The sequence below is a fragment of the Microcaecilia unicolor genome, chromosome 5 (assembly GCF_901765095.1).
Source record: "Microcaecilia unicolor chromosome 5, aMicUni1.1, whole genome shotgun sequence".
NCBI lineage: Eukaryota > Metazoa > Chordata > Amphibia > Gymnophiona > Siphonopidae > Microcaecilia > Microcaecilia unicolor.
Window position 1 is genome coordinate 9,229,126 of NC_044035.1, and position 16,267 is coordinate 9,245,392.

A 16,267-nucleotide genomic window follows, 5' to 3' on the forward strand; every position below is an offset into this window, starting at 1 on the left:
AGTGCGTGTCCCTCTTTATCCCTTCTCTGGGTTTAAAAAACTGAATTATTTTCCCACGCACAGGCCTATGATATAATTTGGTTAGTTTTACCAAGGAGGTGTGAATTCCTGTCAAGACACAATTTATGGAGACAGTGGTTTATTTCTATTTTTTTTTTTTGAGCATTGGTTCTGGTTTGTTTTATTCCTTGCAAGCCACAGGTGTTCTGTCTTACACTGACATTCCCAGGGATCAGACTAGGAGGAGTGGGGGGGAATGTCAGAGCTGCTCTCCCAGAGCTCTTTGGCTGACACCCAGTAGGCCTTAAAGCCTCAGGCTAATGCTGACACTCTCCAGGTTGCAGCAGTATTCAGACTGCCATCAGGATTGGTGAATGGATATACCGTGTTTCCCCGAAAATAAGACACTGTCTTATATTAATTTTTGCCCCCAAAAATGCGCTAGGTCTTATTTTCAGGGGCTGTCTTATTTTTCGGGGAAACATCGGGGTTGGTACGCCCGCCCTCCGTCGCTCCCGGAACTAACCTTAAACACCTCCTTTCACCTTTGCAGCAAGCAGCAGCAGGGCAGGCCACTCCTTCCTTCCGTGTCCCGCCCTTGCCTGACGTAACGTCCGCGAAGGTGGGGCACGGAAGGAAGGAGAGGTCTGCCCTGCTGCTGCTTGCTGCGAAGGTGAAAGGAGGCGTTAAGGTTAGTTCCGGGAGCGACGGAGGGTGGGTGGAGGGGGGGGGCCCGGCGACCTTGGGTGGGGGGGGGGGGGGGGCGGCCCGGGGGTGGCCTTGTCCGGCTCTCGGCGGCCCTGCTTTCAAACAAAAATTTGCTAGGTCTTACTTTCGGGGGAGGCCTTATATCTACCAATTCAGGAAAACCTCTACTAGGTCTTATTTTTGGGGGATGTCTTACTTTCGGGGAAACAGGGTAGTTAGGACTTTTTTTTTCTGTTTTAGCTATCTAGGGGGGGGGGGGGTCTTTTACTATGCTGTGCTAGCGTTTTTAGCTTGCAATAAAAATCAGCTGGCGTTAACGCTGAGATGCGCATTATATTGCTATGGGTGTCTCAACGTTTACTGCCAGCTGATTTTTTTTTCCATGAGCTAATGCGGCATTGTAGAAGGCCCCCTGCCCTGATAGCCTTCTGAATATCGTCGCTCTCCTGGTAAGTTGCTTCTCTGTTTACGCACCACCCTGGCAAGATTTCTGCCAGATACTTGTGGCCTGGATTGGCCACTGTTGAAAGCAAAATATTGGCTTTGATGGACCTTTAGTCTGTCCCAGGAAGGCTATTCTTATGATGATGGTGATAGGGCTTATTACCTACGCAAGCCTTCCAGTTCAGAGTAGTTCACAGAATAAGAAGCTAGTTATAACCTGGAAATACAATAAATTGAAATTACCAAAAAGGTTATCGTAAATCTTAATTTACACCAAAATAATATTATGCAGAGTTTAAAACATACTTCCTAAATAAAACTGTTTTTATATTTTGACAAAATTCCAAATAAGAGGCAGGAAATCCTGATGCTGGTCACCATCTTAAATTAAAATATGAAGAAACTAAACCATATGAAACCTTATATAGTTTAAACAAAATTCTCGCAAGCTGCCTCCACTGCATGCAGATCTCTCTCATGAATATTCATTGTGGATATCCTAGAATCTTGACTTGGATGGGGAGCCTCCAGGACCAGGTTTGGGAACCAGTGGTCTAAACCATAAGCCCGCCCAAAACACTCCTCCAAGACGCCCCCTTGAGATTTAGACCAAATGCATAGAAAATGGGTTTTGAAAATAGTATTTGGGCATTTTTGGCAGAAAGAGAAAAGTCCGTCTGCTTCTTTTTGGACGTTTTTCTGTTTTGAAAGTGAGCCCGTAAGCCATTGTTTTGCTTTTCCATTGCTGTGTTCAATGCATTAAAGGCCTGTGCAATAAACAGAGAAAACAGAAATCTATGATTATTTAAGCTTGTTTCATCAGGTCTGTGCTACAACAGATTCACGGCAATGTGATTGCTCATATCAGCAGTAAACACACAGCTTCTCTGTTAAGTGGGGTCCGTTGCATTATATTCAATGTTTGAAAACAGAACGTAATTTTTGTATGATTGCTTCTTCTGCGGCTTTTATATTCCTGAAAACGCATGATTACAGGCTACACATGCTGTCAGTTCTCTCTGACGTGGTAAAATATGGTTTGAACTCCTGTTCGTCTGCTCACCACCCATTTACTCTCGTAAGGAAGGGAAAAAAGGATCGGGGGTTTCCAGTGTAGCGGGGGAATTATTGGGGAAATGTATCAGAAGCTGGAGAAGCATAATAGTGATTTTTTTTTTAAATTGCAGAACGTGATGACTTTTCCATTTCATGCTTTTATCCGTGTTCTGATCCTTCCTTTACTAAGTGCTGTCAGTAAGGTGGTGATCATCTTTTATTGTCCATCTCTCTCCCTCAACAAGTTGGGACTCTGAAAGGAAGTTAGTATACGACAGGGGCGTAGCCAGGCCTCGAAGGGAGGGGGCAGGGCCGCTGAGAGGGGGGGGCAGGGGGGACAAGCCGGGGTCAGGCCACCGGCGCTGTAGTCCACGGTCTCACCTGCCTGCCTCCTTGGCTCCGGGCCCCCTGTATTTGAAGTGGCAGTCGCAGATCTCCTCTCTTCTGGCCTTCCCTCCCTGGATCCCGCCCTCACGGAAACCGGAAGTTACATCAGACAAGGGCGGGACACAGGGAGGGAAGGCCAGAAGAGAGGAGATCTGCGACTGCCACTTCAAATACAGGGGGCCTGGAGCCGTGGAGGCAGGCAGGTGAGACAGGGGGCGGCAGTGGTAGGGGGCGGCAGTGGCGGGGGAGCGACGGGGGGTGGCAGCGGCAAGGGGGCGGAGGCGGGGCTCCCCATAGCTACACCACTGGTATACGAGACCCAATGTGGACATGCCTTTGCTTCTCAAATTTTCTCATACATTGTACAACTATCAATCGTTTCACCCAAGATGTCTCTAGAAGTAGGACTTAGGAGCCGTTTTATTAAGCTGCGTAAGCCCAGGCGGTAATTTTGATTTTTTTTTTTTTAATGCGCATCCAATACGCGTGCTGGAAAATCATTTTTATTTTCCAGCGCGTGGCGGAAACTGGGTGGTAATTGTCATTCTACGTGCGTAGACGATTACCGCATGAGACCTTTCCGCTAAGTCAGTGGCTGGCGGTAAGGTCTCAGACCCAAAATGGATGCACACCAGTTTTTATTTTTACCACATGTCCATTTTCAGCAAAAATTTAAAAAGGCCTTTTTTTTACAGGCGCGCTGAAAAATGGATCTGCACGCAACTTAATAAAAGGACCCCTTAGGTCTTCTGTGCCATGAAGTAAGAGGACCATCCCAAAAGCAGTTTGTTTGTTTTTTTTTTCCTTTTGCCGTCTGAGCTATTAGTACGTGGACTTCTAACCCACATAGTTACAAGTCATCTCACTTTGTATAAAGTGAAAGAGTGTTTTATGTGGCTTGTTGGATGTCTGGGTTCCTTGCTAGAGGGTTTCTGATGTCACAGTCTAACTGATTGATCGGTGCGAATACTGTGCTTGTGGTAATAGGTCAGTGAAACGCCACCGGGGCAGTTAGGGTCCTGATTTGTGACATGGGCTGCAGGCCAGGACTGGCCCATTCTCCCTATGAACCTGTATTCCTTGTCCCTCGGCTTTTACCTGAGATAGAAGCCGATATGGCCCACTCACAAATATATATACACACACACATCAGTGGAGTAGCTACGTGGGGCCAGGGGGGCCTGGGCCCCCGTAGATTTGGCCCTGGACCCCCCTGCCAACGACCCTCTCGACCCCCCCTCCCGCCGCCAACCCTCCCCCGCCGTCACTGTGGGCTATTTTTGCTGGCGGGGGACCCCAATGCCCGCCGGCCGAGGAGGTTCTCTTCTTCCCGCGAAGGCTTCGTTCTGTTTCTGATGTCCTGCACGTTGTACTTGCAGGACGTCAGACTCACAGAAACAGAACGAAGCCTTGCGCCGGAAGAAGAGGACCTCCTCGGCCGGCGGGCATTGGGGTCCCCCGCCAGCAAAGGTAGCCCACCGCGACAGTGGGGGAGGGTCGGCAGCGCCGTGGGGGTGGGGCTAAAATGTGCCCCCTCACCTCGGGCTCTGGACCCCGCTCCTGCCGAAGTCTGGCTACGCCCCTGACACACGTACTCACAACCAGAAATGAAAACAGGGAAATATGCCAAAACAGGTACCCAAACATGGAGTTAGTGCTAATGAGTTCACAAGAAAAGCTGAGAGCCTTTAAATATTTCTCAGGGCCCAAGCTGACCTAAGCCATTGGTCAAAACTAGAGGACCCTGACACATTGTGATGTTTTGTCTCCAGACAGTCCGAGAATATTGGAACACTGCAGCCCGGTTTCAGAACCGGTCCCTTGGCTACACCATTAAACGCATCCAAAGCTGTGGAGGACTGTCGGAAGGAACGGAGAATGCCTTCGCTGTGCCCCTCAACAATGGCTTCTAAATACAGACAGGAGCTTAGCTGAGGGCTGTGCTGCAGGCCCCACTGCATTAGGAACCTGGGAGCTGAGGAGGTGCCCTAGTGGCCGGGACTGAAGAAGTTTGCATTGTGCGGATCTAGGAGTGGCCTACAGTGCAGGAGAAGGCTGGCTGTGTTGCACACTGTGCTTTTCTTTGTGGCAGGCTGACAGGTCTTGTGTGCGTCAAGGCCATCCTTCCTCCCATGAAGACACTTTTCACTGTGCTTTCTTCAGTCTGCTGAAGTGAAGAGCATCCCTGGCTCCCGTCAGGCAGAATCTGCCCACTCGCAAGTCTCTTTGAGGTTATTGGGCTTAATCTCAGAAATGAATGGCAGTCTGTTTGCTTTCAGGCAAGAAGTGTTTTATTGTCCCTTCAAGTGTCTTTGGACAGATGAGGTAGGCGATGAAGTTCAGGCAGGGTGGGAACTTCTTAAAGAAAGACAGCTGTGAGCCCCTCACGGTACACGTGATGAACGAGCTTCACAGGCCTCCCGAAATCTAAAGAAGGATATTATCCAGCAGCATGTTCAGAAGAAAACCTTGAACCCTCATTATATAACGTAGAATAGATTGGCAGTGAATGAATATAGATTTTTAAAAAAGAAAACATAAGGTAGAGATTCAGGGTTCCACCTTTTGTCCTCCGGTAGCCGGTTCAATGATGTGATTATTCGGGATTATTTTGTATTCCTTATTAGATGATTTTTGTCAGAGGGCTTTAGCTGACCACACTATCAGGCTTATTTTCGACACAAATCGGGAGATGGGCATCCTTCTCTCAGGGTCGCCCAAATCGGCATAATCGAAAGCCGATTTTGGGCATCCTCAACTGCTTCCCGTCGTGGGGACGACCAAAGTTCATGGGGGGGGGGGGGAGGGTTGGCACCGTAGCGAAGGCGGGACTGGGGCGTGATTAAGAGATGGGAGTCCTTGGCCGATAATGGAAAAAAGAAAGGCGTCCCTGACGAGCACTTGGCCTACTTTACTTGGTCCATTTTTTCTTGCGACCAAGCCGTGAAAATGTGCCCGAACTGACCAGATGACCTCCCATTACTCCCCCAGTGGTCACCAACCCCCTCCCACCCTAGCAAAAAACAAACTTTAACATTTTTTTTGCCAGCCTCTATGCCAGTCTCAAATGTCATACCCAGCTCCATGACAGCAGTATGCAGGTCCCTGGAGCAGTTTTAGTGGGTGCAGTGCACTTTAGGCAGGCGGACCCAGGCCCATCTCCCCCTACCTGTTAAACTTGTGGTAAATGTGAGCCCTCCAAAACCCACCACAAACCTACTGTACCCACATGTAGGTGCCCCCCTTCACCCCTTAGGGCTATGGTAGTGGTGTACAGTTGTGGGTAGTGGGTTTTGGGGGGCTCAGCACACAAGGTTAGGGAGCTATGCACCTGGGAGCAATTTGTGAAGTCCACTTCAGTGCCCCCTAGGGTGCCCGGTTGGTGTCCTGGCATGTCAGGGGGACCAGTGCACTACGAATTCTGGCTCCTCCCACGACCAAAGGGCTTTGATTTGGTCGTTTTTGAGATGGGCGTCCTCGGTTTTCATTATGGCCAAAATCCGGGGACAACCATCAATAAGGTTGACCCTAAATATTGAGATTTGGGCGTCTCCGACTGTATTATCGAAACGAAAGATGGACGTCCATTTTGTTTCGATAATACGGGTTTCCCCACCCCTTCGCGGGGCTGTCCTGTTAGGATGCCCTCATGAAAACTTGGGCGCCCCGTTCGATTATGCCCCTCTATGGGGCCCTTTTACTAAGCCACGTAAGTGTCTACATGCGACAAAATGGAGTTACCGCCCGACTGCTGCGTGGCTCTTGTGGTAATTTTATTTTTGGTGCACGTCCGATATGTGCGTCTGAAAAATATTTTTTTTAATTTTTGGTCACGCATAATTGACGTGTGTAGGTCATTACCGCGCGGATTCTTTACAGCTAGGTCAATAGCCGGCGGTAAGGTCTCAGACCCAAAATGGACGCACGTCTATTTTGATTTTGTCACACATCCATTTTTTGGCAAAAAAAAGAAAAAAGGCCTTTTTTTACAGGCGCGCCAAAAAAATGGATCGGTGCGTGCCCAAAACCCGCACCTACACTACCGCAAGCCATTTTTCAGCGCGTCTTAGTAAAAGAACTCCTATATATGTAAGCTGTGTTGAAATTCAAGAAACAACAGAGAGAGGGTCGGAAATACAGAACAAAGCCCAAGAAACAGAAAAGGTACCACGAGCCTTCAAAAGCGGGACAAGTCCTTTCATTGTATGAACCTTGTACATCAGTCTTTCATCATTGACCTGACATGGGCTGTGTTTCGGCGCACAGCGCCTGCATCAGGGGTCTATGTTAAACAAAAAATCAAAATGCAATTCATATACTGTAAACCAAATACGTTTAAAAAAATTAACGTCTTAATGAAGCCTTAGAAAACAATGTACATATGTAATGTGAACATGCATAAAAAACGACCTTGATGTGCCAGAACCAACGTGTCGTGTCGTACATAAGACGTAGGATACTTTGAATATAAAGTGACTAGTCACAAAATAGTTTTGTGTTTAAATCAAAAATAATAGTGAGTAATGGGAGAAATGTTATAGACTACTATTTAAACCATCTTTAGCGCAATCCACGAGGGAGAATGGGTTTAAGATACTATACACCGGATAGACTGCAACGTATCTATGGGGGAGTTGTCTGCTGCCTGTTGGAGGGACTGTGGGGCAAAGGGCACATTCATACACATATTCTGGGAGTGCCCTAAGGTGCAGAAATTTTGGAAAGAAATGATGGCCCAGGTCAACACGGTACTGCAATGGGTATATCCATGTAAGATAGAGCACTGCCTACTGCATTTTCCTCCCACAGGGATTAAAATGATTTATCATAAGTTGGCGACGCAATATATGGTGGCAGCAAAGTTAGCAATAGCAAGAGCCTGGAAACAGCCGAGTCTGCCAGACATGAGCACGGTATTCCGCAAAGTGGGATACTTGTACCAGATGTCAAAACTAACTGCATTGAGAAGGGGTAAAATGGACTTCTTTCGGAAAATGTGGCAGCCATATGAACAATATATAAATGATGGTCAGCTCAGCCAAGAGGGGGGAGGGAAGGGAGGGGGGGCAGCGGTAGTGGTATAATGTCCTAGATTAGATAATCCAGCTAGTTGAGCATTCAGCAGCAATCAAGAATCTGTAACGCTATAAGAAGCAAATGAACAGAGTTGGCAATTCTTGTATGTAATTTGAGATTTTTTTCACTTAATAAAAATACTTTATTAAAAAAAAAAATAATGAGTAATGATGCACGATACTAATTATAATGAATGTAAACAACAAACGTACGATTGCAAAAGTGCCATGGTTCTAATAAAGCAACGAGAACAAGAAACGCAAAAATACTTTAGATAATAGTGGTACACTGGAAATGATTTGCAGAGAAATTACAAAAGTCGGGATTCAATCTTTTGTTGTTAGGTGTAAGAAAACCAGCTATAATCTGAGTACACAACAACCGGGACCTTGTTCCTTCAAGATAACGTACAAGTCATAAAAGATAAGAAGTAGTAAAGGTCGGGGCTTATAAAATGGATATTATTGTAATAAGCTGATAAAAGAAATCCATCGGCCGTAAAATCTTATTTAAAATCTGGGCTCCTGTCTTTACCAGATATCATTAAAAAGAGCACATTCACCTTGAGCGCTCCTCCAATCGCGTTGGTAATACTAATCGTAGAATGTCAATGGCTGCTCAAAAATTTAAAATTCATACTTATTTCAAATTAACATTGCCTACGTAGTTAAAGGTGCACTCACTGTACCTACAGCCGTTGACATTAGGTTTACAGTATATGAATTGCATTTTGATTTTTTTTTTTTTTGTTTAACATGGACCCCTGATGCAGGCGCTGTGCGCTGAAACACGGCCCGTGTCGGGTCAGTGATGAAAGATTGATGTACAAGATTCCTACAATTAAAGGACCTGTCCCGCTTTTGAAGGCTCCTGGTACCGCTTCTGTTTCTTGGACTGTGTTGAAATTCCGCCATGGCTTAGAACTGCCGTCGCACTTTCATGTGAAAAGTTCCCTGGCATGTGTACTGTGCTCACGGTACACTGGCCTCTCTTTCTGTATATCTCCCCGCTCCCCCCGTTTTCTATTTCTGTTGATGGCTCTCTCATTCCCCCTGTCTCCTCAGCTCGAAACCTTGGGGTTATCTTTGACTCTTCTCTCTCCTTCTCTGCTCATAACCAGCAGATCGCCAAGACCTGTCGGTTTCTTTCTTTACAACATCCATAAAATCTGCCCCTTTCTTTCTGAGCACTCTACCAAAACCCTCATCCACACCCTTGTCACCTCTCGTTTGGACTGCTGCAATCTGCTTCTTGCTGGCCTCCCACTTAGTCACCTCTCCCCTCTCCAGTCGGTTCAAAACTCTGCTGCCCGTCTCGTCTTCCGCCAGGGTCGCTTTACTCATACTACCCCTCTCCCAGGGGCGTATCTGCATGGGGCCACGGGGGCCTGGGCCCCCACAGATTTTGCCCTGGACTCCCCTGCCGCCATCACCTACCTTTGCTGGCGGGGGACCCCAACCCCCACCAGCCGAGGTCCACTTCCTCCTGCCGCTGCCTTTAAAACTATTCCTTCGGCTGGCGGGGGATCCCAACCCCCCCCAACCCCCGCCAGCTGAGCCGAGTTCTTTTAAAGTTCTTTTTCGTCCTCCGGAGTCCGTGCTGTTCAAAGCTGCTCCTTTCGGAGTCTGACGTCCTGCACAGCCTTCTAGATGGAATGTTGCTAGTGGAATACTACTACTACTTAACATTTCTAGAGTGCTACTAGGGTTACGCAGCGTTGTACAAATTAACAAAAAAGGACGGTCCCTCTCAAAGGAGCTTACAATCTAAAGCCTCCACCTACCCTCCTCTCCTCTTTCCTCTACACATTAATTGATTTGTTTGCTTTATATTTTGTCTACTAGATTGTAAGCTCTTTTAGCAGGGACTGTCTTCTATGTTTGTGCAGCGCTGTGTACGCTTTGTAGCACTATAGAAATGCTAAATAGTAGTAGTAGTAATTTTGTGCTTTGATGGACTCTCTACAACAGACAAGTACAATGAATCCCAGCTCTGAAAGTGGCTAACATGGTGAGTCTTTTGTGAGACCGCTTCACTGCATTGTGTGACATCCATGATCAGCTGTCTATGGTATTGACAATGGAGTCCGCAGTCTCTCTCTGGAAGTCAGTAACTAAATGGCAAGACTTAGACCCTTGCATCACTATGTTGGTCTCTGTTGTATAATCATGTGTGCAGGATACTTCCACAGCTGCTGCCTTGTGCTCTTTCTGTTCTCTGATGGGACAGTATGAGGGTCGTTTAGTTTAAGGGTAAGTAAGCACCTACTTATGCAGTATTTTATAAAATAAGGGGGAAAGGGAATGGGACTTAATATACCGCCTTTCTGTGGTTTTTGCAACTACATTCAAAGCGATTTACATAGGATATACAGATCCTTATTTGTACCTGGGGCAATGGAGGGTTAAGTGACTTGCCCAGAGTCACAAGGAGCTGCAGTGGGAATCGAACCCAGTTCCCCAGAATCAGAGTCTGCTGCACTAACCACTAGGCTACTCCTCCACTAGCAATGTTCCATGTAGAAGCCTGCCCTTGCAGATCAGCAATGTGGCCGCGCAGGCTTCTGTTTCTGTGAGTCTGTACGTGCAGGATGTCAGACTCACAGAAACAGAAGCCTGCGCGGCTGCGTTGCTGATCTGCAAGGGCAGGCTTCTACTGAGAATGTTGCTAGTGGAATAGCAACATTAACATTCCATGTAGAATCTCAAATAGTAGCAACATTCCAGAATCTCAAATAGTAGCAACTTTCCATGTAGAATCTCAAATAGGGAAAGGGAAATTCGACTTGATATATTGCCTTTCTGTGGTTTTTTTGCAACTACATTCAAAGCGGTTTACATATATTCAGGTAGTTATTTTATACCAGGGGCAATGGAGGGTTAAGTGACTTGCCCAGTGTCACAAGGAGATGCAGTGGGAATTGAACCTAGCTCCCCAGGATCAAAGTCCGCTGCACTAACCACTAGGCTACTCCAAGTACTGCTATAAACTGCAAAAATTCAGCGTACATTGCGGGCATGGGCATTTGCATCTGGATTATTTAAGCATGCACATAAATTAGCCTATTTAATAATGCACTTGCAAACTCCATCCAAGCACTGCCCAAACTCAACCGCTGCACATAAGTACAAGCAATGTCATTGCCTGTACCGTTATAGGTCTTAACTTTATAGCTAGGCCATTTGCATGCTCCCTGTGCTGTATTTTTTCTTTGAAGTATTGTGTATGTGTGCGTGCACACACTTTGCATTGTTTCCACAGCTTGTGTTGTACACCATGTATAGATAAATAAGGCTGCAGCATTTTCCAGCTGGAATCTTTCACCAGCACACTAAAATAAGAGATGTAATTCCATTAGAGGGCTGCACAGTTCCATTGGATTCAGTGTCTGTCTTTGTGGGTTTTGTTTCCAGGTGAATAAAGTAACCCAGGACAATGGTATTCTGACGTCTGAAGTCCTAGAACAGCGAAAACTCCTGGAGAAATGTAATCGAGGTACTGCCACCTGCCCCAGAAGTTCACTGTGCTTATGAGAAAAGGCGGCTGAGGGGAGATATGATAGAGATCTATAAGATAATGAGTGGAATGGAACGGGTCGATGTGGAGCGTCTGTTTACGCTGTCCAAAAATACTAGGACAAGGGGGCATGCGATGAAGCTGCAGTGTGGTCAATTTAAAACGAATCGGAGGAAATGTTTCTTCACTCAACGCGTAGTTAAACTCTGGAATTCGCTGCCGGAAAAGGTGGTTAAGGCGCTTAACTTAGCGGACTTCAAAAAAGGGTTGGACGGCTTCCTGGAGGAAAAAGCCATAGAATGTTATTGAATGGACGAGGGAATAATACAGTATTTCTAGGATGGGCAGGACAAATTGCTTGTTCTTTTGGCCGCTGTCGGTGGCAGGGTGCTGGGCTCGATGGACCCTTGGTCTGTCACAGCATGGCAATGCTTATGTACTTAGGTCTCCTGCATTCCTTCTTTGGAAATAAGTAACATGATTATTTTCTTACTGCCCAAGTGGTTTGGGATAGGCTGACTGTGCAAGTTTCTTTCCTTAATGGTAAGAGTGCAGCATTGATTTTAATGCAGAAGAAAAGGCTCAAGGACATAGGTAATTACCAGTGTATTGTCTTTATTCATATTCAGCTTAGCACAAACAAATGCACATGGCCCTCTTCTGAAAAGGGCTCATGTGGGTCTAAATGTTAGGCGTGGAGAAAGTCAGGCTTATCCTAGTCTGTCTCCAAATTACACAGAGGTGAAGGAAAGTCCTATGCCCTGTACAGAAAGATTGTCGTGTATCGGTCTGTGGTCTAGTTCCCTCTTGCATGCAGCCTTTCCAACAAAATAAGGCAGTTCTAAAGTTTGAAGAAAAAATGTATTCTGATGTCATCAATCCCATATGGTTAGAAACCATGCAACATGCACCATGAGGTTTGCCAATAAAGACTTGACTTGGGTCAGGAGCCTTAACATCTGAAAGATCTTGGGCAAACACTTATAAGTGCCTCTAAAATGGTACGAGATTCTCGTGGACTCATGTGAATAAGCATATCTTTCCTTGTGCACCTGCATGAATACACGAGAATCTTGTACCGCTTTAGAGGTGTTTATAAGTGTTTTCCCAAGGTCTTTCAGATGTTACGGCTCCTGACTCAGACGTTCTTGCCGAAACATGGACCTGTGTCTAGTCTTTTTCGGCAAACCTCTTGGTGCATGTTGTATGGTTTCTAACCATATGGGATTGATGACAACAGAATAAACTTTTTCTTCAGCTTGCCTTCGTTTGTTGGGAAAAACCGAGTGTCCATCCCCGACTCTCTGTTCTTTCTTTGACGTGAGCTATATCGGCCACCAATTTTTTTTCTGTTACAATTTAAATGATCATTAAAATATTTACATAAGTACATAAGTAATGCCGCACTGGGAAAAGACCAAGGGTCCATCGAGCCCAACATCCTGTCCACGACAGCGGCCAATCCAGGCCAAGGGCACCCGGCAAGCTTCCCAAACGTTGTAAGCCATCAATTTATAGTTCCCTCACTGTACTTAGTAGGAAAACACAAGTAAGGTAATTTTATATCTTATGGCCCTGTTTAAAATTTGTTTACCTAATTGCCTGGTGAAAAAACACTTCTGAAAATCTAGTGATCGGGATATTAACGAGTAAAGCAACTTTCTCCTTTTATAGTGTCCGTCTTGGCTGTGGAGGAGTATGAAGAGCTGCAGGTGAACCTGGCATTGGAGAAAGACCTGCGGAAGAAAGCAGAGTCTGTCGCACAGGAGGTGAGCACTACTGTTCACAGCAGCCCAGAGAGGCAGAGGAGTCAGTGTGTCGAACAGAGAGACGGGAGAAGAATAAAGTGGGGTATTTGCTCCTCTACTTTGTGGTAGACCCTGGGAAGCTCTGGCAAGATTTATTCTCATCAGTAGACTGAATCAGAAACACCAGTGAGTGCCATCTTCCAACAGTGCCAAGATGGAGCAGCACTTCCAGATCTCGGAACTAGTGTAACGTTTTGCACGTGTGCAACCGTTGCATTGAGGGTCTCCTCATTCCCTCTACTTTTTGTTTTGTTCACTTTGCCAGCTTCTTGAAGAATGTTGAAAGCAGCAAATACCTGGGCTAAACAGGGCCTGATTCTGCTTGATTTAGAGTTGTGTCTTTTTTTTTTTAATTAGATTTTAAAAATACAGCAAAAACAGAAAAATAGTAGAACACAATAAAGTACACAAAGCTGAGTCCAAGACCTAATGGCAGGCCGTAGTTGAAAGAAAAAGGTCTTATGATTTCCATTTTTGAAGACCATTTTATGTCCTAGAATAGAATTTACGACCGACTGCTCGTATTTTTTGTACAGTAGAATCCAGATCCACCAAACCACGTTCACTGGAGAATTGTCCTTCCAGTGCGAGATGATCAGTTTCAATGCAACTGAGACCAAGAAGTCAAACAATAACTTATCTTTTTCTGGAAAGAGAAATGAGATGCAAATAGATTTCCAGATTACGTATTTGGGTGAAAAAGATTCATGGAAACTAAAAATCTCTTTCAATATTCCCCAGATATCTGACCAAAACATTATACGATGAGGACATTCCAACAATAGATGTACAAGAGTTCCTGTTTTGTTTTTTACGTGACCAACACAAACCACTCCCCGAAGACCTAGAGTTGGGTTGTGTTCTCTAATCTCTGGGAGGAAAAACCTTCTTCTTCCATCTCTCTTCAGTTCTGCCTATGGGGATAGACATCTTCAATACAGCCCTGCTGGCCACTCTTTGCTAAGGAAGGGAAAAAACCACTACAAGGGTGGAGGTACACTGAAATCCTACGCAGAAAAATGCACAAGGCAGAGAGTAGGAAAGGTAGGCTCTTCCAAACCAACCGGAGACGGCGTATGTAGAAAATCAAATCTTTTATTCAATTGAAAAAACTGTCAAGTGTGTGACAGTTTTTTCAATTGAATAAAAGATTTGATTTTCTACATACGCCGTCTCCGGTTGGTTTGGAAGAGCCTACCTTTCCTACTCTCTGCCTTGGCCAGTCTTTGCTACCATCAGAACATTGTCAAAGTTGTCTGAAAGATTATGTTGATCCTCTTTCCATTCCAGATATATGCTCCCAAAGGGTTGAAATGAGACAGCGCCCTTCACAATCAAAATGGCGGACCAGAGAGGGCATAGCAGAGATGCTTAGGGGTCAAAAAGATTGGGGGGGGGGTGGCGGAGGGAAGCTCATGTGAATCAACTTATGGGCTGGTCTATATCAACTGTCTTTTTTTTTTTTTAAACAGATGTTTATCGAGCAGAACAAACTGAAAAGACAAAGCCAGCTTTTGCTGCTGAACGCAGCACCGGAACAGCAGCTCCTGAAAGCTTTAGACGAAAATGCCAAACTGAGTCAGAAACTGGAAGAAGAGCGGATTCGGCACCAGCTTATGGTAAGGTGCAGGGATGGACAGCTGCACTGAAAAATCAGCCTCCACATCAACAACGTTCAGGGCTGCTAAATTGTGCTTGGGGTGTGGACCTTACTGATGGACTCCCCTTATCCTGTCAGACTAGGGTTACCGTATGTCCGGATTTACCCGGAAATGTCCTCTTTTTAAGGACATGTCCGGGCAACCGGGTGGGTTTTGCCAATCTGCCCGTTTGTCCGGATTTCTGGACAAACAGGCAGGCTTGTGGGCGGGCCATCCTATAGGATGGGCAGGCTGGTGGGTGGGGCCGCCCTATAGGACGGCCTGCTCGTCAGCCTGCCCGTTTGTCCAGAAATCCGGACAAACGGGCAGATTGCTAGCCTCCCCTCCCCTTACTTACTACTGCCCTGGTGGTCTAGTGACCTCTTCCGCCTTCGGGGCAGGAAAGAGCCCCCTCTTTCGTACCCGAAGCGCTGCCCTGCATGCATCCTTCCTGTTGGTGATCTCGGCGCCGATTCAATATGGCCGCTGAGAGTTGAAGTCTCGCGAGGTCACTTCAACTCTTGGCAGCCATTTTGAATCGGCGCCGAGATCAGCAACAGGAAGGGGGCTCTTTCCTGCCCCGAAGAGGTCACTAGACCACCAGGGCAGTAGTAAGGTAAGGGGAGGGGGGTGACAGGGAGGGAGGGTGATGGGGTGTGTGACAGGAGGGAGGGGAAAATGTGACGGGGTGGGGTAGGGTGTGTGGTGTGGGTGGGGCATGTCCTCCTTTTTGGGGGACAAAATATGGTAACCCTATGTCAGTCTAAGAGCTAGTCCTGGGTTTCCTGTCTTGTCAGCGTGAGGATGGGCTGTGCCTATGATTCAGGAACAGACTTACCTTCTCAGTACTCTGTCTGTTGTACAGATATAATCCTGAATCTCTCTGGAGCAAACTTGTGTTGAATGTAGTACAGCAGATAGCTGGATAGCTTTACTTCACGTCATTTCAGTCAGTGTCAGCCAGTGTCATTTCAGTCAGTGTCAGACAGCAAGTTGGGGTGGGGGTTAGGGGAGGGGGAGTTTGTATGATAAATCTTATTCTCAAGTGGAGTGGAGGAGTGGCCTAGTGGTTAGGGTGGTGGACTTTGGTCCTGGGGAACTGAGGAACTGAGTTCGATTCCCGGCACAGGCAGCTCCTTGTGACTCTGGGCAGCTCCTTGACTCTGGGCAAGTCACTTAACCCTCCATTGCCTGCCGCATTGAGCCTGCCATGAGTGGGAAAGCACGGGGTACAAATGTAATAAAAAAAAAATATGCACTGGACTGTTGTTTTCACTTGTATTTTGCTAACATGAGAACTGTTAATAAAAAGAGTTAACATCTTTGGAAAATCTAAATTCAAACCTGCCAAGCCCCTTCGAGAAAAATTACATTGGCTTCCCATCAAGGAATATATTGCCTTTAAAATTTGCACCTTGATTCATAGGATCATCTATGGTGTAGTTCCTGGATACGTGTTAAATCTAATTGATCTACCACCCAGAAATAGTTCCAGTCTTTCCCGATCCTATTTAATTTTACATTATCCAGATTGCAATGGCCTCAAATACAAATCTACCCACGCATCAAGCTTCTCCTTCATAGGAACTCAGCTATGGAATGCACTGCCTTAACTCCTAAAATCAACTCACA

At 46.2% G+C, this 16,267-nt stretch overlaps 1 protein-coding gene across 1 annotated transcript in view; it reads left to right on the forward strand.

Moving 5' to 3' along the window:
- LOC115469892 (shootin-1-like) overlaps positions 1 to 16,267 on the forward strand; it is a 174,803-nt gene that overhangs the window by 95,082 nt on the left and 63,454 nt on the right. The window contains exons 7-9 of the mRNA XM_030202648.1: positions 11,085 to 11,166; positions 12,862 to 12,956; positions 14,468 to 14,614. Of these exons, the coding sequence (XP_030058508.1) occupies positions 11,085 to 11,166; positions 12,862 to 12,956; positions 14,468 to 14,614 (324 nt within the window). The remainder of the gene's footprint in view (positions 1 to 11,084; positions 11,167 to 12,861; positions 12,957 to 14,467; positions 14,615 to 16,267) is intronic.